This window comes from Ricinus communis, chromosome 1, assembly GCF_019578655.1.
Source record: "Ricinus communis isolate WT05 ecotype wild-type chromosome 1, ASM1957865v1, whole genome shotgun sequence".
Lineage (NCBI taxonomy): Eukaryota > Viridiplantae > Streptophyta > Magnoliopsida > Malpighiales > Euphorbiaceae > Ricinus > Ricinus communis.
The window spans coordinates 10,859,180-10,882,020 of NC_063256.1; the positions used below are offsets into that span (position 1 = coordinate 10,859,180).

General features: G+C 26.3%; 1 protein-coding gene and 1 long non-coding RNA gene across 2 annotated transcripts; one reads left to right on the plus strand and one right to left on the minus strand.

Moving 5' to 3' along the window:
• Positions 1–14,993: 14,993 nt before the first annotated feature.
• On the minus strand, positions 14,994–16,709 carry LOC8263564 (hydroquinone glucosyltransferase). The gene has a single exon (XM_025159904.2). The coding sequence runs from the start codon at positions 16,568–16,570 to the stop codon at positions 15,155–15,157; it is 1,416 nt and encodes a 471-aa protein (XP_025015672.2). The 5' UTR covers positions 16,571–16,709; the 3' UTR covers positions 14,994–15,154.
• Positions 16,710–20,194: 3,485 nt separating this feature from the next.
• LOC107262428 lies at positions 20,195–22,129 on the plus strand. Its single transcript, XR_001536300.3, has 2 exons — positions 20,195–21,176; positions 21,918–22,129. It is a non-coding gene; the product is annotated as an uncharacterized LOC107262428 (long non-coding RNA).
• Positions 22,130–22,841: the final 712 nt, after the last annotated feature.

A 22,841-nucleotide genomic window follows, 5' to 3' on the forward strand; every position in this document is an offset into this window, starting at 1 on the left:
CATGACAAAACCATTGAAGTTGGAGCAATTTGAGAAACTACATGGGATGCTTAGAGTTGCAGACATTACCGAAGTAAGCTAAATTCAGGTGAATTAGCTTAAGGGAGGGATTGTTAGATATTTGCTTTGCTTTATTAATAATATATGTATTTTTCTTTGGTTGGTTTAGAAAGTCCTAGTCTCTAGGAAAGAGCTATTCTTTAGGAAGAATAGAGTTTGTTTTATTTTCAAATCCTTTTCCACGATTCTAGCTGATAGACGTGGCTTTCTGTTATTTGCTTTTATGCTTGTAAGGCTATTTATAGTTGTTGCTTCTTAATGAATAATTATCCTTACCAGCTATTCCTTGTGTTATTTCAGAATTTAACAGATGATAATCCATCTTTAAGCTTTGTGTTGTTCTTATTTGTTTTCAGCTATGTGCTTATTTTAATCTTTGAATGATCCTTGAGAGGTCTCTCTCTTTAAAATGGTTGGTTTGTGAACAATTAAAATGAGGCAATAAAAAAAATACCGTGAGGGAAGAGAAATGCAAGAAACAGAACAGAAAATAAGAAGGTGATGATAGTTTTCCATGGGAGATTGTGATGCCAAATAAAGTTTGTTTTGATCTCTTTAGTCCCCCTTCATGGTTGATCCACTGCTTTCTTTATGGTTATTTTCATGGCGGCTAGGGTTTCTACAAATTCCGGTTAAGGAGAATGATGGAGGTGGTGATGTTTGGATTCTGAGCCTTATTATTTAAAGCTTTTTGTTGAATGACTCATTTCAATTTTTGCACTGAAGCTCTTGTCTTGTTATTTTTATTTAATATTTTAATTATTGAAAATATAATAAGGCTGTTTTCTAGTTTTAAAAAAATTAATTTTAAAAAAAAATTATCCAATAACATATGTCAATCATTTAATATTAACGTGTGTAGCTTGAAAAAAATAATTGGTAACAAACTTTACAATTTTTGCATATTGGTGTAGTGGTCTTTAATCAAGAACAATTACCCTTTTAGGTAAAAGGTGCATTTTGGCCACTAACATTTAAGTAAGTATTAAGCTGCCTCACAAAACTGGAGATATTATTAAGCTGCCTCACAAAGCTAGTACCACCTATATACACCAGTAATTGGGTCATCCACCATCTCAAAAGTCTAGGTCAAAAATGGCGGTGGCCCTGTCTATCATGTAGCCCTTCCATTGGCTGTGGTGGTATCGACATTTGTACTACTGGTGGCTCGTCGCTGGATTGTGATGAGCTTGATCCTGGGTACCCCTCCTTCGCTGTGAAATATGGATTCATCACTTTAGTCGATGATTTACTAATTTTAGTTTTCTTGATTCTTTGCTTCGACAACATATATATATATATATATATAGTATTTTAATTATATATTTGATATACATAATATGTAAAAATATGTATTTATTATATTATTTTAGTTTTATTTTTCAATTTTAGGTTTTAATAACTGAAAAAAAAAATATAAACTAAATATTTACAAATTAGTTTAAATAAAATTGTTGCTGTCAAGACCTAAAATTTAAAACGCATGAGCTACTGATTTCATAAGCTTAGTTGAATGTATTAAGGTCCAAGAGGAGAATTAATTAAGTATTTTTATGTAATTATGGACCATTATTGGTTAGATGTATATATATATTAATTTCTAAAATTTAAAACTTTTTTCACACATGTGCTTAATTTTTTACACGTAAGATTTTTATTTTGACATGTGTATTATTTTTGACACATAGAATTCAAGCTTATGTGTAATTTTATAATTTTTTTCTATTAATTTATTGATTAATAAGTTAAACTACTAATTAAATATTGACTCTAATTCTAAAAAATACCATATTTATTATATTTTAATATTACATTAACTAATAAATAGTTTTCTAATCAGATAATGATACTAATCCTATCCTAAAAAATAGCACATTAATTATATTTTAATATTATATTAACTAATAAATTAATTTTTTAATTAAATAATAATTCTAATTCTAGAAAATAACATCTCAAATTATATTTTTAATATTATCTTTAATAATAAATTGATTTTTAATTATATAATAAATTTTTAATCCTAAAAATAGTAATATCAATTATAGTATTAAGTTATATAATACTAAAATTAATTAATGAATATTTTAAAAATAATTTTTATATTATTATACTAATAAAATTTTAATATTTTAAAAAATTAAAAAAAAAAGTTAATTTGCTATTTTTAAAAAAATTATAAATTAATATTAAATATTAAAAAATTTATTAAATTGTATTTTATCAATTTAATCTTATAATCAAAATAATAATAACAACGGTGCAATCCACGAGTAAACAACTAGTTTACTTAAGTTAGGATAGTTAAGAGTTATAAAAATAACTCTTAGAAGTTTTGTATTTGGAACAAGACTCTATAAAAAGAAATTTCTTCAAGTAGTGAAGATCAGTTGCACAACTAGAGAGACACATATTCAGCCTGCATTTATCCATTACTACTCTCTGCAACTCAGTACAGTTCATCTTCCATAAACATTTAGTTTTACTTTTCATTGTTTTTTGAAAATATAAAAGCTTTTCAAGAAGTAGAAAGTGGGCACCAATCATTTCTATTTTTCATTGTTCTTTGAAGATCTAAAAGCTTTTCAAAAAGTGGAGAGCGGGGACCAATCATTTTCCTACTTGAAAGATTTTTTATTTAAAAAGAGTTTTATTTTTTATCTAGTTTTTCATGTTTTTCTATTTAATTACAATCACCATTGGATTAAATATGTTAGGCTAGTTTCATAAGTATTTAGTTTAGATTTTTTACTATATGTGAATCTTGTTATTTATTCATTTGATGAATATTTTTTTTTTTTACCTTCATATCTCTATTAGTTTTATTTATTATTGTTGGTTGACCATCATATTAATTTAATAATAATATTTCTTATGAAAATCTTTAGGTTGAATGTATTAGAGACATTATCTTTACTTCAATCTATGTTGGTATAAAAGACTTTAGTTGCATCATTAGTTCAAATATCTAAAAGAAAAGGCACATCACCATTTCATTTATTAGATCTATGTTTAAAGTAAAATAAAGATATTATTAGTTTATGGCTAAGCTAAATATTAATTTTATTATATAGTTTTAATACATCATAACTATTTTATATTTTTTTTATATTTCACTTCTTCGAACTATTGATTTGAGTATTTAGATTTATTTTTAATATTTTTTATGTAATAATTAATCTTTATAATTACTGCTTTACAGTTTCTCGTAATAAATTTATTCTTGTTATAGGAATAATTCGTACACTTGTAAATATATAGTGATAGACATCAGAATGTATTAGTAAGAGAAATAGATTATTACGCTTGTTCAAGATTCTTGAAACAGAATATACAAAAAGAAATGCTAGAAATTGGGTTTTTGATTTTAAATAGAAGCAAAAATAATTTTAATAATACGAGTTTGTAAACCCTGGTTGAAGTGTATTATTGGATTTGTAAATTGTTGATTTGTTTTCATTTAATTGAAAATAATTTTTTCTGTAAATATCTAAAAGAGACAAGAAGAAGGAGATTATAAGAAATGATTGAGAGAGAATAGGAATATATGACATAATGAATGTCAGGTTATGTTTTTACTCGAGAATATTTTATTTTAATTTAAATATATATTTTATATACTAAATTTATGTATGATTAATATTTGTTTATTTATTTTAAATAATTAAATATATTTAAATCATATATGATATATTTCTAGTAGCTAAAAAGTAGGTTGTTTGTTTAATAGGGTGACAAAATCTATTTATTTTTTTCTATTATTTGCAAAAACTGCAACTTTTCCATTCTTTATCTTGGGGCTGAAAAAAAAGGAGAGGAGATTGTCTGATGTTTGGGCTGGGTTGACTAAAGAAGTAAAGGACTGAAATTTTGATATGAGCTAACCTTACAAGTACGTACAGAAAGAGGCCTGATGTTCAATTAATCATGGTCCGCGTTTAGACAGGTCTATTTATTCGTAATGGAATAACTTGGCCCATAATATTGCAGTTCAGCAAAGATACATTGTTCATAGCTCCAAGCCGAAAGGAAAAAGAAAAATCAGATTTACTAAAATAGTCTTATTAATTACTTAATTAATCAGATAACTTATTAATTAATTTTATTAATAAAATATACTAGTAATTTATTAAGTATAAGTCTAACTCTATTAAAATAAATACGTTAAAACAGTACATATTCTCTGAAAGGCTAACTTTATTAAAATAAATAAGTTAAAATTCTTAGTTTTTGATCTTTGTAGTCATGGAACTCTATAAAATGATTATCCTTTCTTTTTGGGGTGTTTAATATTTGTTAACCTTGTCATGGTCTTGCGTACGGCTACAATGTTATTTGGTCTCTTTCATGGAAGCTTGATTTCCATTACATGTTAGGGAAATTGGGGTGTTTGATATTTGTTAACCTTGTCGCGTGGAGTGCAACTTCCAAGCTTTTTCAATGGCTACAATGTTGTTTGGTCTCTTTCATGGATGCTTGATTTCCATTACCTGTAAGGAAAATTGGGAAAGTCATACGCTGATACAAATGGAGTTGTTGATCTTGGTGGTGGATTCGTTCAAATGCCATATGCTATCTCTAAGTGAGATGCTGCGAAGGCTCCAAGGGTATTAGATGGAGAGGATACATACGTGAAAGAAATGCATCTGATGGCGACTGACTCTTACCTCTATGTTCACAGGTTCCTCTCTTTCTCCTTAATAAATCGAATTTATGCTTTGCTACTGGTAATTTCTTGGTTTATTACTTTATGGAGCCTCGATTCAAAAACCCTCTCAAGCTTGTTTTATGTTCTAAAGGAACTCTTATTTGTTTATTCGCAATACTTTGTAGCACTTGGAAAAATTGTGTGTGAGTTTGGTTAATATGGTTTTGACTATAGCTTATTAGCAGCTCGAGTAGAAATTTTGAAGGTCTCTGAAGAATATGACAATGCACGTGTCTTGAATGGTTATAATGGTTTAGATTTAATCTTTTTCTTAATTTAAAACATAAAGAGTTTAATTGTGCCAAAATAAAGCATGAAAGTTTAATTGTAATTCTCCAAATTATTCGGGAGCTTTTATTTACTTTTTATCTTTAATTTAATAATTAATAATTTATTTAGTAAAAGTGTAACTTTAAATCAATTTTATTAAGATTTTTAATGATTAAATATAATCAAGCATAATTCTAGAAAATCCAACTTTATAAACACTTGCAATAAGTAGAGTTTCTATAAGAAAAACTTGTACAAATCTTATTTATATTTTTATGATTAGTCTATATTTGAAATTAAAACTTCAATATACTTCTATTCAAATATTTTGTTTTTATAATCTTTAAAGTAAAAAAAATAAAATAAAAGAATAGTATATACTAAAAATATTCGCTGCATTTTATTTTATTTAAATAAAATAAAATTATTAATATAAAATTATTTAAATAACATTAATATATTTTTATGATATATAAGAATCTTGATTTTTTTTAATAATAATTAAATCTATATTTATCGATAGTTATAAAAATAAACAAATTAAACTTTATAAATCATAAATAGATTAATTTTAGATGAATTTATTATAATATTAAAAAGAATTAATTATCATTAACACTAAAATATTTATAATGTTAACCTTAAAAATGTATATATCTTTATTTTTTGAATGATACAAGGAAAATAATTAATATTCTTCGCATACAAAGCATATGATTAAAAAGCTAGTTTATATATATATATTTTTGGAGAGATAAATTTTTGTTCATATGTGTTCTTAATTTGAGATATAAATGTTTTTCTTATTTCATGGGTATTTATTTTAGTAAATATACATGAGGCTGATACTCAATTTTGACACTGTAGCTTCTAGAACTCTTTTAGAGGAAGAGTGCCGATCGTCTCTGCAAAACATTAACATAGCACAACTCTTACATATACCACCGGATGGATGCGAGACTCAATTGACAATCCAACTTATAAGACATAACTCCAAACATTTTGCATAATATCTCTAACTGTAGAGCTTCTAGTTTGTCAAACATGAATTGTAGTACAAAGATGATTTCTTTTTTGTCAAACCCTTTATATCAAAGTCCAAATAAAACTCTAGATTTGTCTTCTCCCGCACCACCAAAATTCTACAACATTCTTATTTTTAAAAGATTGTTGTGTGTTTTGTAGAGAGATAATAACTATATAAATATAGAATAATTACTATTTATTTATATTTTATATTAGTTATCTCTTGATATTTAAATAATATATTTTCCCATCATTCTATTTTGTAATTTTATATTAAAATTTCTTTCCATTAGAATTTTTATTAGGAAATCATTAGTTATACTATTTGTCATCTGATTTTTATTTATTGTACTAAAATTTCATTACTTTTTGAAAGTCAACGTAATTAAGGATCTAAATTGATAAAAAAATATAATTTGATCTTTAGACTTTTTATCAAAGTTACAATTCTATTATAATAAAATTATTAATAATAATAATAATATTATTATTATCTATTTTCATTTTAACAATTTAAAGTTAAATTATATAAATTTTTAATATTTTGATTAATATGGTCCTTAGGTGCTATGGCAATCTGCCACGTGGTTGTTGCTGAGAAAGACGAAGGGGAGAGCAAGATGGGGGGTTGGACCCGTCCTTGTCAGAAAAGTTGATAAGCCAAAAAAAAATGATAGAGGAAGAAAATGTTGTCAGGGATTCCGAGTCAGACTCTAATAACGAGGAGGACGAACTTTCTCACCGGTCGGGAAAATTAGCTTTTAAAATATTTAAATTTTCTTATAATTTAATTATTGCTAAAAACTAAAATAATTAAAAAATACTAATTAATTAATTACTTTATATAAATACTAAAATTGATTTTTATATAAAAAATAGACGTAAAAGTTTTAGTATAATAAATAAACTATAAAAGATAATTTATATATTATACAAAAAAAATAATATAAAATAAAATCTAATTAACGGTTGTTTAACAGAAATTATGATAGAATAAGTTTTTAGTATAAAATTATTAAATAAAAAAATAAATTTTTAAATGTCATACCTTTTACCTTTTATAATATTTAATTTTTTTTATCTGTGGTGGGATCCACTTGAAATATGAACAATAATATTATAACATGCGGCTCTCTCTTTTTATCTTCTAAAGAAAATTAATAATAAAAATACTAATCTTAATTAATTAAAACCAATTCAAAAATAAAATGTTAATTAAACTAAAAACAAAGGCTTTCCTTTTTAGGACAAAAAAGAAAAAGGCAAACCATTAGCCAACCCAACCACCACCTTCAAACCTTGCATTAGATTTCCATGACTTTGCCAATTCTTTTTCTTCACTTGAATTTTTCTTTTTTCTTTTTTTCATTGTAAAATATCTGCCTATGTATGGGATTTATTGAGTATATTATAGCTCTATGCACTCTTTTAAGAAAAAGACAATTAAATATCGATTTAAGTTTTTTTACTCTTATTAATCTAATATCGAGAGAGTTTTCTTTTGGAATAGGCCATTGATTCCTTTGAAGTTTTAGTTATAAATATAAATTAAGTATAAAAAAATATAAAAATTATTTATTAATTAAGATTTTATAGAATTCAACTTCTAGACTTAGAATTATACTAAATATATTAGTCATTTAAAATTCTTTATCTATAGTAAATTTATATTAATTACTTTGAAGGATATGGAGAATTGTAATAAATAATAGTAGTAGTAATATAATTTAATTTTTTGTAATATTATTTTAAATTTCTATTTTACAATTAATACTAAAATCTTAATAGAATTTGATTTCTAGAATTAGACTTATACTTAATAAACTATTAGATTTTTATTATTAATAAAATTAATTAATAAATGACTTAATTAACTAAATAATCAATAAGACCATTTTAATAAATTTATACGCCGTTTCCCTCTTTGTACTTTTATATATTTTATGATATGTTATTTTATTTTATATTATATTTTATCAACCATATTTTTTAACACACTCGTTGCGTGGCTCTAATCTTATAATAATATTATTATAATAAATCATACAAAGATTTCAAATAGAATAAATATATTACAATTTAAATATACGGACAAAACTTAGTAGATAACATCTTTTCTTTTTTGGGAAAGCTAATAATAGGACGAAAGTTATTCAATTTATTAGTAACATTTGTAATAATTTTATTTTACTAATATTAATCATGAAAGTATATTATCATATAGAATTAGATGACGTTCTTTTCTTGAGCAATAGTATAAGATATTTTTATTATTGTATTTATATGATTAATAAATAGATCCAATCAATTAATAGTTTAATTATCTTAAAATAGTTTAATATTAGTATTTATTATTTATAATTTTAAATCAACAATGACTCTAATTTTAAATTATAATATTTTAATCATAATTTTAATATTATATTAATTAATAAATTAATTTTCTAATTATACAGTATTTATTAATCCATAGTATATCAATTATAATTTTAATATTAATTATATCATTAATCTAATATTAGTTTGTTAAATAAGTTATCATATTGAATACTATTTTAAAGTTATTTTATTTTTATTATACAAATAATAGCGAGTCAAATTATTATAATTTATATAAAATTCACATGAATAAATATATTAATTACTATTAAATAAGCCTCAGCAAGAGTATGTTTGATATGTATGTAAAATTATTTAAACTTGAATAATAATAAGTTAAATAATTTAAAATTATAGGCAATAGACATAAATAAAAAATATTTTCATCTTTAAAAAAATTTAATTATTATTATCCTAAATAGTGATAATGACTTAAATATATTTTAGATATCTAAACTTAAATAGAATATTAGAATTAAAAGGTTTAGTTTTATATTTTTTAAAGTGTTATTATATTTTATTTTATTAAAAGAAAATAAATTATTTGTGTATAAGTTTTTAATATAAATTAATATAGTTTTACAATATTTATAAATTTTAACTTTTATAATATTATATTAAATTTAGTTAGAATATTATAAATATCTATTATACTAATTTTATTTTCATTATTATTTTATTTATTATTAAATAGAATAACGAGTTTAAATATTAAATTTTCGTGCGTTGTACATGAAGAAAAAATAAGTGTTGGGAAAAAAGTGGAAAAGTATCATACAGGAAGTTATCATTTGTCATACTTTTTAATTTAATACATACCGAAAAGAAATAAGTGTTTACTCATTAGTTGTGAGTTCCCATTTTCTAACAAGTTAATTAATTTAATATATAATTATATATTATAATATAATATTAATTTTAAATTTAGCTTATTTCCACAAATAAGTTTATGTAATAATTATTTAAATGATTGTGTTATAGGATTAACATTTTTCAGTATAAACACGAATATTAAGTTAAAAATTAAAAATTCAGATTTGTTACTTAATAAATAACTATCTATACTATTAAATTTAAAATTAAAGGTTTGAGATTATATAATTTCTATTAGATTTTATTAGGAATAAAATGAGATGTCTGGACTCAACTAAAATAAAATTAATAGAAATTTATTATAGTTAAATTTTAAGTTTAAAAGGCTCTAAAGAAAATAGAATTTTATCGGATAATACCAAAAAAGGTATTTTTATAGTTTTATAGTGATATAATTTATAGTATGTATTTTTTTTAGATAAAAATATATACTTAATTATATATTATGATAAATAAAGATATTTCGTTGTTAAAAAGTTTTGATTTATAAAAATTTAGTTGCTTTTATTTTAATTATTATTATTATATTATTTATATTTAATAATATGAATTTAGCGTTTAATATTTATAATTTTATTATTTAATTTTTAAATTATAATTTAAAAAGTTATTAAAATGATAAGATTGATTTGATGTGATTATATATAGAGAATTTGAAAAAAGAAAAAAAAGAGATAAGAATATATAAAGAAGATAAGTTTTAAGTACAGCAAAATGATTGCCCAGTTTGAATACTTAAAAGAAGCTCAATAATTATTCACGGCTTTTGACTCTATATATGTGTTCATAATTATACCCTTTTTCTTTCCTTTTCATTATTACCCACCATACAAATATTTAATTTAAAATTATAATATTTTATACAAAAATAAAAATAAAATTATAGTCATCAATATTTAATAAATTCATCATTTCTATAATAATTTAAAATAAAAAGTCAATTTACGTGTTTATAAATAAATATTAAATATTCTATAATTTAATATAAATTCTAAATCTAATTTAAATTTCAACCATTTAATTTAAAATAAATAAGTGAAATCTTTTTATCTAATATATAACTATTTAATCTTCAAATTAATTTAGATGGTTAATTTCAAATTAAAATTTATTAAACATCATTTAAACATAATTTATCATACTGAAATAAATATCTAGAAGATTTTATTTAGGGATTTAAAATAAAAATTAATGTAAAATAATTAAAAGCTTTTGAAATTTCTAAAATAATTAATTAAACTCTCATGTAATGAAAAAAGTAAAATTTTAAACTGCAAAAATTGAAAAATCTAAAATTTAAGAATTTAAAACCTTACCTTAGTAGAAAAAAAATTCATTGGAGCAGAAAAAGGTGGTGGGACAAACATTTTTAGAGATCAAATGATTACATAATTAAGTAAAATTCATTTTTTTTAGTACCTTTTGTTGCATTATTAATCACTCTGAGTCCTCTGTCGGCTATCTCAAAACTGCAAAGAAATCATTTTTAAGTAACTCATTTCCATTAGCTACCTTTCATTTTTGTGGGGCTTTCATAATATGAGATAAAAAGTAGAAATATGTCATCCAGCTCCCTAAGAAAAACAAATTAATAATTATTATAACGACTTATGAACCTCTTCAAATTCAACACTGCAACTAATTAATTACCCTAATTTTGTTTGAATAATATAACATATTTCATGCTAATAAATTCCAAATTATAAGCCCTATAATTGTCCAAATAGTGTGTTAATAAGCCACTTAAACTAACTGAGAGATAAAAAGAATTGGGGAGTTGTGATTATGAATTTAACTCATATATATTTAGTATCTTAAAAATGATATTTTGTCCCACATTATTAGGATGAAAGGCTTCATATTATTTTATAATAAAACCCCCTTTGTTGAATTTATAAAAAAATATTACAGCGGATGAGAATTGAGTTAAAAGTATAATATTTAACTTTTTTTATTTATAATTATTATTATTTTTTAAATGTGTTTATAATAGTATACTTTCTTCTCATCACATCTATATCTTGAGGTTCATAATCAATTAAAAATCTAGAATTATCATATTTTATTGCTTAAGAAGATAATAAGTGGCTGTGGTTCGAGAATCAGTTGACATAATTGGGCGAGCAGTTCCCATATTAGGACATTGAGTTCCACATTCAAATGGAATCTAGAAAGGGGTGGGGGATTCACATTCGAACGTGACAAAATCTTTCTGGAACAATCATTTATTCATGTCCAATACAATATTTTATATTCACTGCTCTATTTTGAAAATAATCAATATTGCCTAAATATTCCTTTTCTATAAAAAAAAAAAAAATAACATTGCAAGTATTCAATTGTTTTTATTGGACTTTCAACAAGTGTGGCCTCCATAATTAGGCAACTAATTTTCTTAAATTTCTTTAGCATAAATATAAATAATATTCGTCATGTATTAACCAATGGAGAATTCAAAATTAGGATTTTTAAACCTTAGATAATAAAGAAAGACATCTTTTATGAAATCAACAATTATAAAACTAATTCAATCTTTTTAATTCATTATTACTGAAATTATAATCATATCAATAAATTTTGACTGGTAATTTTATCAAGAACTAAAATTAATATAAATTTTAAAAATTAAAAACTACATATTATATTTGAAAATAATTAAATATACATAATCTATTTTCCAATTAACCCTAATTGTTCCCCGCCAGTAGTGACCTTCACCCGTTGCGTCCTTTTCTATCGGCCCACTTATCTTTAATTTTTTGAAAGGTCTTCCATTAGGACCATTACTAGTTGGTTATGCTGTTCCACAAAGGCAGTAGCTGATAAATTCCAGCCTTTATTGATTACAAAAAACAAAAAAAGGTTTTGTTTGTTTTAAAATTTAATGTAAAAACTTTTTAGCATAATAAATTTTTAATATATTAAATTCTTTTCCATTTTTTAAAAGAAAAATAATAATAATATAAAACACAATCTGACTAAATATCTAAAGTAAAATATTTTTTTAAAATATGACTGAGGTTCTTGAAATACCAAGGTTACGTTCATCTATGTTTCTGAAGCTACATTCATCTAATATATATATATAAAGAACTTAATAATAAAAATATATTAATACAGTTAAATGCCGGTCTTTTGAATTAAAATTTAAAAACTGACCTATTAATTATATTTTGAAAATTAAAATTAATTTTTTTTAATTCGATTTTGATCGATCTATTAGATTTTCTTGGTTTCTTTTTACTTATCCCTGCTTATAAGATTATCATTTCTTATATAATATATATTTCAATTATTGATTTATATATTTTATTTTTTTCATTGAAGGTTGACATTTATATTATTTGACTAAACTTAGGTGGTACTTATAAAATGTGCACTAAAGATGGTTCGTGAACATAATGCAAGAATATCCTAATGTTTACGCGGTCATTGATTGTACTTTTGGGTCAGTATTTATAGTCAAAAAATGTCTATTGTTGAACTCATTATTAATGAGTGAGTAGTTAATGAATTAGGCTTGTATTAGTGTCTTTTATTAATTTTAATTTTTGCAGTTACTTATTGAAAATAAGAGGTACACTTGTCTTGAAACTGGACATTCCCCTTCGACCCACTTCCTCTACTTTTTTTTTTTTTTTTTTTCTTTTCCTTTTTCAAGTTTTCGTGGTTAATTATATTCATTGATAATAAAATAATTTTTTATTTAAATTTAAATTAAGTAGGTATAAAATAAAGCAATACTTAAATAATTCTTATTTCACTCTTTAGTTTATAAATTTAAATTAGTTTTTATATAAAATAAAAATTAAATAACGTATTATCTAGAATAGGAAGCCTTCACTTTTCTTCTAAAAGTGGAGGCTATTGGATGAATGATTATTGGGGTGGCTAATTGTGACAGCATCCGCAATAATAGCAGAAGCAGTAATAACAACAGTAGAAGATAATAAAAGATAATATTAAATAGATTTAAAGTAAATAATTATAAACTTATTATATTCTAAAACACGAAATGATAATCTATAACTACTTTAGAATAGATATTCTATGAATTAAAGGATAATAAATTATAAAAATAATGATCTTTTAGTCGAATTTTAAAAAGATCTTTAAATAGTGATTCCACTTTAAATAACTATTCTATTTCATTGGTGGCCTAAAGGCGATGTCGCTATTTATGTAATTATGTCAACTTCACCAAATAGGACAAATGGATGAAGTATGTGTATGACCGCATAGAATTCGGGTAACAAATGATCTTCAAATTTTTCCATAAAAGAATTTCACACGAGCGCAGCATTTCTTTTTCTTTTGTAATTCTTTTTAAAATATAGATATTTTATTAATAAAACTTAATAATATTTTTTTATAAAAATAAAAAAATCAAACATATATATAAGTAATTATTGTATTGACGAAGTAATAAATTATAATTTCATAAAAAAATATTTTATTGTCAGTACTAATTAAATTATACGTTAAATTTATAGATATTTTTAATAAGTCTAATTTTTTAAATGTTGAATTAAATATTTATTTATCTTTTTATTATTCTCATAGTGAAAGAACTCAACAACCATAGTACAATTTTTATAAAAGGATAACTTAATAATTTTATAATATATTACTATAAAACTTATGCAAAACAGCAACTTAATACTTCTATAACAAAAAAATATATAATTAAAAAAAATTAACATTTTTATAATATAGAATCATAGAATTTTTTAAAAATATTAATATAGAAATAAGAAATTAATAGATCAAAAGATGAACCATTGATAAAGAAATTTTCTTTAAACAAAAAAGAAAAATAAAGAAGAAAAACCCCTAAAATTTTATAATTTTCCTCAAATAGTAATGTACTTTGGAAGCAATTTATACGCCAGCCTATTATATTCCGGGACAAATCAACAAAGGTATGTGAAAAGCAGTTGGATATGAGAAATTACTGTCTTCAGTTAAAAATCCCAGAAGTATAATATAAATACAGAAAAAAAGTGAAATAATTTTCTAACAAGACCAAATGCATGACGGTCGACAGTTATGTCTCACGGAAGTAAAATGTCACAGTTAAATATGTCCAAAATTCTACATGATTCTAGACACAAAAAGAAATTCACAACCTATATACATAGCCCACTGAACAATATATATAATACTATTCCAGAAAAATCACTAGGAAGCAATTAGATATAGGATATCTAATTGGGGTCACCCATTTCTGTCCTTATATATATGTTTCTTCTTTCCCATTAACATAATAATTCATCAATTGCAAATCAATTGAACTTAATGTGGTCTCTATGGCAGCCAACTACTTCAATTAATCCTTAGTGCCAATGACTCTGTTCATTTTTCCTTTGGTATTGAAACCATAATTTCTAGTCATTGGGTCCACCCCTTTTGGCTCATTATAAATTGGAAGTTCTTTATTGCAATATGAATTATGGCCACAAACTATCTTTCTCACCTACTTCATCTATTTTATTAACATATGAGAAAAGATAAAATGTTAGAAAGAAAGCGATTGCTCAATAAACCGTGTCTATTTAAGCTATGGAATTGGAGATGTATTGTACAATCACGTGGAGTGGACCATATATTAAAATTAAAAAATAATGAAAATCCTTAAATTAAATACAAAAGGGTAAAAACAGGAGAAGCCAAAAAGTTATGAAAAGTGGAAAATGATTACATATAGCAGTCCCCTTTTTTTAATGTAAACCAAGGAGAAAATTGTACAGAAGGAAAAAAATAATAATAATTAAAAGTTCCGTGGCATTAATTACCTGAATTACGAAATATATACTTAAAATTATTTAATTACATTTTTTAGTTTTTCCATTTAAGAATTAGCTTGGAGAGTGCTTGTGTGGAAGAGCCATCTTCACCCAGAACCCTAATTGATGCGTTTTTTAGGTCTTTCATTCTGTGACGGACCTTTTTACCTTCTTCGCCTTCCACTAAGCTTCTAACTGTGTTTGCAATCTCTTGTCTTCCTATTAGGCCACTTTCACTGGCTTTTGGCATCAAGGCAACCTTAATATCCTCGGTTAACATTACAGCATTCATTTTCTGCTCAGCGTAGAGAGGCCAAGCAATTAATGGCACACCATTGATGACGCTTTCAAGTGTAGAATTCCATCCACAATGGGTTAAAAAGCCACCAGTAGACCCGTGACTCAGTACTTGTGCTTGAGGTGCCCATGATGGCACCACTAGACCTCGATCTTTTGTTCTATCCAAGAACCCTTTTGGCAAGAAATCAAAAGGGTCTTTTTGGCTCTGTACACTAAAAAATGTAGCATTAGCAACTCCATCATTAGGACTCCTCGCTACCCACAAAAATCTTTGCTCGCTCATTTCTAATCCCAAGGCCAATTCATTTATCTGATCATAAGAAAGGGTCCCGCCGCTTCCAAATGAAACGTATAGGACTGAGCCATGTGGCTGCTCATCTAGCCACCTCAAACATTCTGCGCCTTCACGACTTGAACTTGAACCCATATTAACAAGTGGACCGACCGGGTAAACCGGTGGCTTACCGGCCGGTTCTTCTTCTTGCAAAGCCTTTATGGCGCCTCCTTCAAGGTCTGTGAAGCTATTCACCATAATACCATCAGCAAGTTTATACCTCTTTGAATGATGAAGAAACCATTTGTATGCATCATTCTTGCGGTCTTGAACCGGGTCGAGCAATTTGTTCCCATGTATGGGGACACACCCGGGTATTTTTACAGGTTCTTGTAGCTCCCGGTATTCACATGAAACCTTCTCATCGAGCTTAGGCAAATAAAAGATCAAAGACAAAGTCATAGCTGTAGAAGGAAAGAATATGTAAGGAGAAATGTTGAATTCCCTGGCGACGTCAAATGCATCCGTACCAAAAAGATCAGCAACCAAGGCAACGAGACGAGTTTTAGAAACTAGAGACTTCAACACGTCGCGAAGAGAAGGAAGCGAACGTGCAACAGTGAGGGAAATAATTGTTTCTATCTTCGCATCGCTAGGGGTGTCCGAAAGGTCCACCGGAGGAAGAAATGCGGAGGTTATGGTGCTCGGAAGCGATCCGAGAACAGATTTTTGAGCCTTAGAAGGAGGACCGTCGGTTGGGACTATGAACGTAATTGAAAGATTGTGTTGATGAACAAGCCTCTTGGCCAACTCAACGAGCGGGATGAGATGACCCATCCCTGGACTCGGCAGAATTGCTACATGGGTTGTTGATTGTGTTTGTGTTCCTGCCATGGATTGTGGAAATAAGCTTAAAGCTTCCTTTCTTTCTTTCTTTTATCTTTTCTGGTTAATTTTTTTTTTTTTTTTTTTGGTTTGCTGTAGTTGTGTGGTAGGGATAAAGCACAAAGAAGAAGATATAGTGCCTTATATAGAGATTTAGTTTTAGAAAAATATTTTACTACAGTTCACAAAAATTTGCGAAAAAAATTGAATTTAAAAAAAAAAGGTACACGTGTAAATCGTGAGAGTGCGTGTTTAGACTCTCTGCACAAATTATTTAGTGGATGTAAACTCGAGAGAAAAAAAAAAAAAAAGAAATCAATTCGGAGTTTTGCTTTTCTGTTTTGTTTTTAATTTTCGGCGTTACGATGGCTGAAGAATATGCGAAGGAAAGTTTGGAAAAAATGACGTTAGTTTCTAGAGAGAAATAGTAAGCAAGTAGTAGCATTTTAGGTGGTCTGCTGGGGTGAGTGAGTGGGAGGGGGGATTTGCTACAATACAATAGAATACATGTATCATGTCTGCGTGGGGGTGATGTCAATTCCAACGTAAGGCTTAGCCTACCCACTTGGTTTCGTGTTTGTTTCACATTTTTCTTCTCTTAGTATTTGCTATTTGGGCTTTTAGCTTAAACCAATCATTGATTCATCAAATTTAGCAACAATTTAATTCCTAATTAAATCTTGATTATTATTATTATTATTATTATTTTCTTTGAAAGAGACACTGGAACAATTTTAGTTTGAAATTTATCAATTAAGAAAAGAGAAATTGGAAGATTTCAATTTCGTTAATTTTAGTTAAAAATTATCAGTTGAATCCCTTCGAAGCTTGAAGCCAGTTGCTGCTGCTTGCAGAATACTTGTTTTCTTTTTAGATGCTCTTTTCTTTTATTGGCAGTATTGTTGGTACCTAATATTTAATTGTCTGCATAATAGAAAGATTTTTTTAAGTGTACATTCACGAAACTGCCAATTAATGTATTCAGCTATGTTGCATCCTTGTTTGAATCGTCACGAAGATGATTACTTTTCTTTCATGAAAAAAAAAAAAAAAAAGAAATTTGGACGGTTTAATTATCCTTTTCCATCCCTATTTTCTTAACTTGTTTGTGAGTGATGCAATTTTATTTCTTTTACAAAAGGAAGAAAACAGAGAGAATTATATTGGGACCCTTTTAGATTAATTAAGCTTATTTATCTTTAATCAGTGTCATTGATTTGAATTATTTCAGTAAATCAAATTTACGATCCACAGCCTTCTTGTTGTACTTTTCAGTTTTGTCATTTGTTGTTCAAAGGCAGCATATCTTAATTTGTTCTTTTCCTTCTATTTAGTTGATCATATCAGCAAAAGGCATATATATATATATATATGAGTTTACTTGAACAATAAATTAAACAATGTAACAGTAGGCAAACCTTGGAGGTCACCAACTTGATTTTGCATTCTGTCAGTTTGCTAATTCATGATTAAGAATGTTCATCTGTCCATTCATGCATTATTTGACAGGGCTTTTTCTTTTTTAGGGTTCTTAAAAGAAATATTTCTCATAGAATTTTGATAAATTTTCATTTTAGGATAGTCAAGGTTTTTTATTTAAAAAAAAAAATTATACCTATTCACTATTCTCAATCGCAGAGAGTTTTGGAAACTACCATGCAGACCTGCATGCTACTCACTAACTAAACTTATTTTTTAAAATTTTTATATTTAAGATAAGATCCTCTAATTTATAAACATATTATTATTATTATTATTATTATTATTATTTAGTAGAAGTATTCCCCTTACTTTCTTATAAAACAATTCTCTAATCTATACACCTATTAATAACAATATTATTATCTATTAAAAAATATCTCGGTACTATTTTTTTTAAGATAACTTTCTCAGTTTATGTATGAATAATATTATTACTATAATGTCAAAATAAAAATTTTATATATCAAACTATAGTCACATATCTTAAAAAATTTGTTTTTTAAAATTTAATATACTACTTATAAGTTTTATAGTAATGATAATTATAAATTTTCAAATAAATTTGGACAATAATTTTAAAAAAAATTGATTCTATTTTTTAAATTTAAGGCCAGTTGGCAGAAATTGTTCACCGGTTAAATTAGTGAAAAACTATTGTCCGCCAATTCAACCAGGAAACAGCTTATGTTTGCTAGTCCAACTAGTAAACAAATCCCTATTCTTTATATATCATTAAAAATTAACCTAACATTGGAAAAAAATTTCAAACAACCCTACAAATAAAATTCTATAAATTCTTACTCTAAAATGATAAAATATTTATATAAAAAAAAATCTTAACTAGAGAAAAACCCCTTAATACATGTCGATAGGCAACAGAAGAGAACAAATATTATATCTCAACAATTACTCAGTCACCCGTGATCTGAAAGAACAACCAAGATTCTGAACCATAAATTTGTAATTAAAAAGACAATTATGTAAACTCATCTTTAACTAAGAAAACAATTTTATTCGGCTTTAGTTATGTAAATCTTCATCATATGTTCGTCCTTTCGATGATGTTCATTTGATGTTTCTTGCATATTCATCCAATCTTGCAGGCTTGCAGTCCATTTCTTTTTTGTCTTTTTTTTGTTTACTGGGTGAAGAAGAGAGATATAATTTGATAACTAAATAAGTGAAACACTTATTAAAATTCATCTCACTTATTGATTATTCCATCAATTTAAGATTAAATAAGAGGGAGTGGAATTAACAATGCAACCTTGAAAGGAACATAGAGCATTGATTGCATAGTCAGTGAAATAATTCTTTTCCTTTTTTTTTTTTCTTTTTTTGTTACATTAAAGTATGGTTGAAAACGTAGGAAGACCATGCAAAAATTTAGTAAAATAAAGAATCATAAATGACAGCTCGAGACAAATACATTTGTTTTGGGTCAAGAATGGCACCTCTATTAATTATCAAATATGATACGATAAATAATGACGGGACCATGACGAGAACATGATGCAAATTTGTTAGATGAGCAGTCATTCTCGCGGTTGGGCCTAACCCTTTTATTTTGAAGCCCACCGCAATCATTATTCATTATTATTATTATAGAATATAATTATCATATTATTATTAATTATTTATCTGAATTTGAATTTTTAAATTGTCTCCCATTACAACTACTTGTACAAGTTACCACTGCAATCTGCTTAAAAGTTGTAACTAATAATGTTTTTGTTATTGCCTCACTGGTCGCAAAATTGATGTGAATTTGAGTAATTATTTTAGTTCTTCATATGTGTTGATTACTTTGGAAAGTAATGAAATAAGTATTTTTGAGATAATATGGTTGCAAGTTTGCTAGATGATTTCTTTTAAATGACACATGATTGGAAAAAGAGAAAAAGAAATTGAAAGTGTAAAGCAGATATATTAATAGTAAAATACAATGCTCATATCATCTGGTACGCTCAAAGGTGGTAAACTGTAATTTGGGAGTCAATTTAAATAGCATAATCTTTTAATTGCGGTTAGAGTTTATTTATTTTTTATTAAATTACAATAAAGAATTTTAAATTTTAAATTTTGTAATTAATATTAGTATAAATGATTATTTTCATAGATTTATTCACCGGCTTGAGCATCTTCTCGGCCTTCAATCTTGCTCGATAAAATCTATGCTTGGATGTAGACTGCTAAGTCCATGTTCTGTCTAATAGGCACAAGCATAGATTTTATGAAAATAAACCCTATAGATCAGTTTGTAGTTGGTTGAGACTCAATGCTGCAATTCAGATTTTAAACTGCAAGTCGCCTACAACGAGAGTTCTTTTTATCTTTTTTTTACGGTACTACTTTATTGTTTAATCTCAAACAAAAGGATACATAAACAAATCAAAATAGGTGATAGAATAATATTAGTGAAAAAATTTTCATATTAATATTATGATACCAATGTCCTAAAAATTATATCCTTAATAAAAGTAAAATTATTAATTTTTATCTTAAAAACTTTATAATCAGTAGAATAAAATATAAATATTGATGAATTTTTTAGTCTTATATTATATGTAATTGTCTATTCGGAGGGATGATTTTTGAAACTTATATCTCAAAATGTTGATATTACATTTTGGTTGAACCTTTGCATTAAGCTTTATGATTGGTGCTTTGATTCATATTAAGCTTAGCTATCAATTTACAAACATTCTGTAGTAAATAAAGTCTGGTTGATCATGCTTGGTGAAAATTGCTATTGGTCGCCCTTTTCTCCAATTATTTGGAGAAAGAAAAACTCTTGCCGACTTTGAAAACACCAAAGAAGACCAACTGGTTCATGAGAAATAGATAATTGAAGCCCATACGAACTTTAAAGTACAGATGCAGAATGAATTTGGACCGAACTCCATGGGCCTATTTATTAATAAAATTGCCCAATCTATAGAAAGAAGAAGAAGAAGATAGATAGATAGAGGCAGACGAGGGAAGTGAAAGCAAAAACTGTTCAATTAACTTGAAATCGTTGAGGCGGAAGAAGATGATTCACCGAAAATGGAGCCTGTTAACTGGCCCGGCAGCAATCTTGGGCGGGATCGTGGCTACGGTGGTTGTCGCCAACTTTATTTTCGTTAAGAACGTGAGTTTCCTTTTTCTTTTTTCATCTCTTACTTTTTGATTTTCAATCCCTAGATTTTCTAATTGAGTTTAGATAATCGATTTTTTTTTTTTTTAATCTTGGGTGAATCGAAAAAAAGATATATTAATAAAATATAAGAACTGTTTGCTTTGCGATTATATGGATCGGGTTCTTGTTCGTCATGTTTAGATCTGATTTAGGAGACATCTATAGTTTTTAACTCTTGTTCTGTTGGATTCTGGCTATTGTCGATAAATGTGAATTTAGGAATTTTTTTTTCGGTGAAATAAGGGATTGCTATTGAGCCTTGTTCAAGCAATTTATAATCTATAACTTTTAGTGTTAGAAATTTGATGATTGAAACGTCTGGTGATTGAGAACTAACAAAGTTTAATGGGGATTTTCAAGTTCATTTGGAATACTAATTGAATATAAAAATCATTGTAGATTTGGATATTCATCGATTAGGACCAAGAATTAGGAGAAAAGAGAGAATTATTGCATCGCATTTACCAATTATTTGGTTGTGAAGCGATCTTGAATGTAGTTATTAATTTATTATGAATTTCATAGAGCATTGCATTCAAGGGGTTTGTTGTTCTTTTTCTTATTCTTTCATATGGTTAGAAGTTGGATGGTTTTCATGGCTACTTAAGCGGAACTTTGGTCATCCTTTTGGAGTAAATTTCATTAGCTGGAATAGTTCATTCTAATATATTGGAATGTATATGGAATCTGCAGGATCCATTTCTTAAACCACGGCAAGGGAAGCCAGATGCACCACCATCTGCCAAATAGAACGGAAGTTGAGCAAATCGTGTTACGAATTTGATGTAAGCTTCTCTGGTGGTTTGTGTTTGTTGAGTATGTTTTGGTGAAACATATGTTAAAGCTGCAACTTAGGACAAGTTCTTAATTGAATAATATGGAGATCCTTGATCAAGTTTTAAGTACTGTCTTGTCTGTTTTTAATAATTGGATCACTAAGCTTTTTGTCATCAAATCCTAAACTGTAGGTTGATCACCAGAAATTATAATAGACCAATTGTAATTGACGACAATGGAGCAAAATTTAGCTTCTGGCTTTATTTATATATGGCTGCACTAAGAGCTCTTAGTTTGATTACAAGCAGCAAAAGGGTGCATCTAGGCTATTATACATTTTGCAAGCGTAGTGTGTTTGTGAATTTAGGCTTTCACTTGATTAGCTGGGATAAAAGTGGTGAATAGAAAAATTATAACTCCTCCCCTCTTAAAATGGTTCAGATCAACGGGCAGTCTGCATTTTATTTTCTCTTGAATTAGTCCCCCAAAATTTTAGTCAGTAAAGGCAAATTGTGTGAATAATAATAATAATAAAAGTAAAAGCAAACTGTCAAATGTCACATTTCATCTCAAGTCTTACAGTTGTGTCTAAAGATAAACTGAAGAAGTTTATGTATTTTGGCGCCTTCTGGGGCTAGTTTAACTCATCAAGGATGGTTATTGCCATAGTAACTGTCAGCCAGAAGAGCCAATTGTTGTTTGATTTACTGGTATCAGAACTAAATTTTTCGAGGACTTCAATTCTGCCTTCAAGACGGGAACCAAGCTGAAAATGATACTTGCTGCGCGGGCTATAAAGGCTGCGAGTATTTAATTTAAGTATTTATACGTTTTAATGGC

What these genes read in the sequence shown, in the direction of transcription:
- LOC8263564 (XM_025159904.2), bottom strand. Translation starts at nt 16,570, where the DNA reads ATGGCAGGAACACAAACACAATCAACAACCCATGTAGCAATTCTGCCG.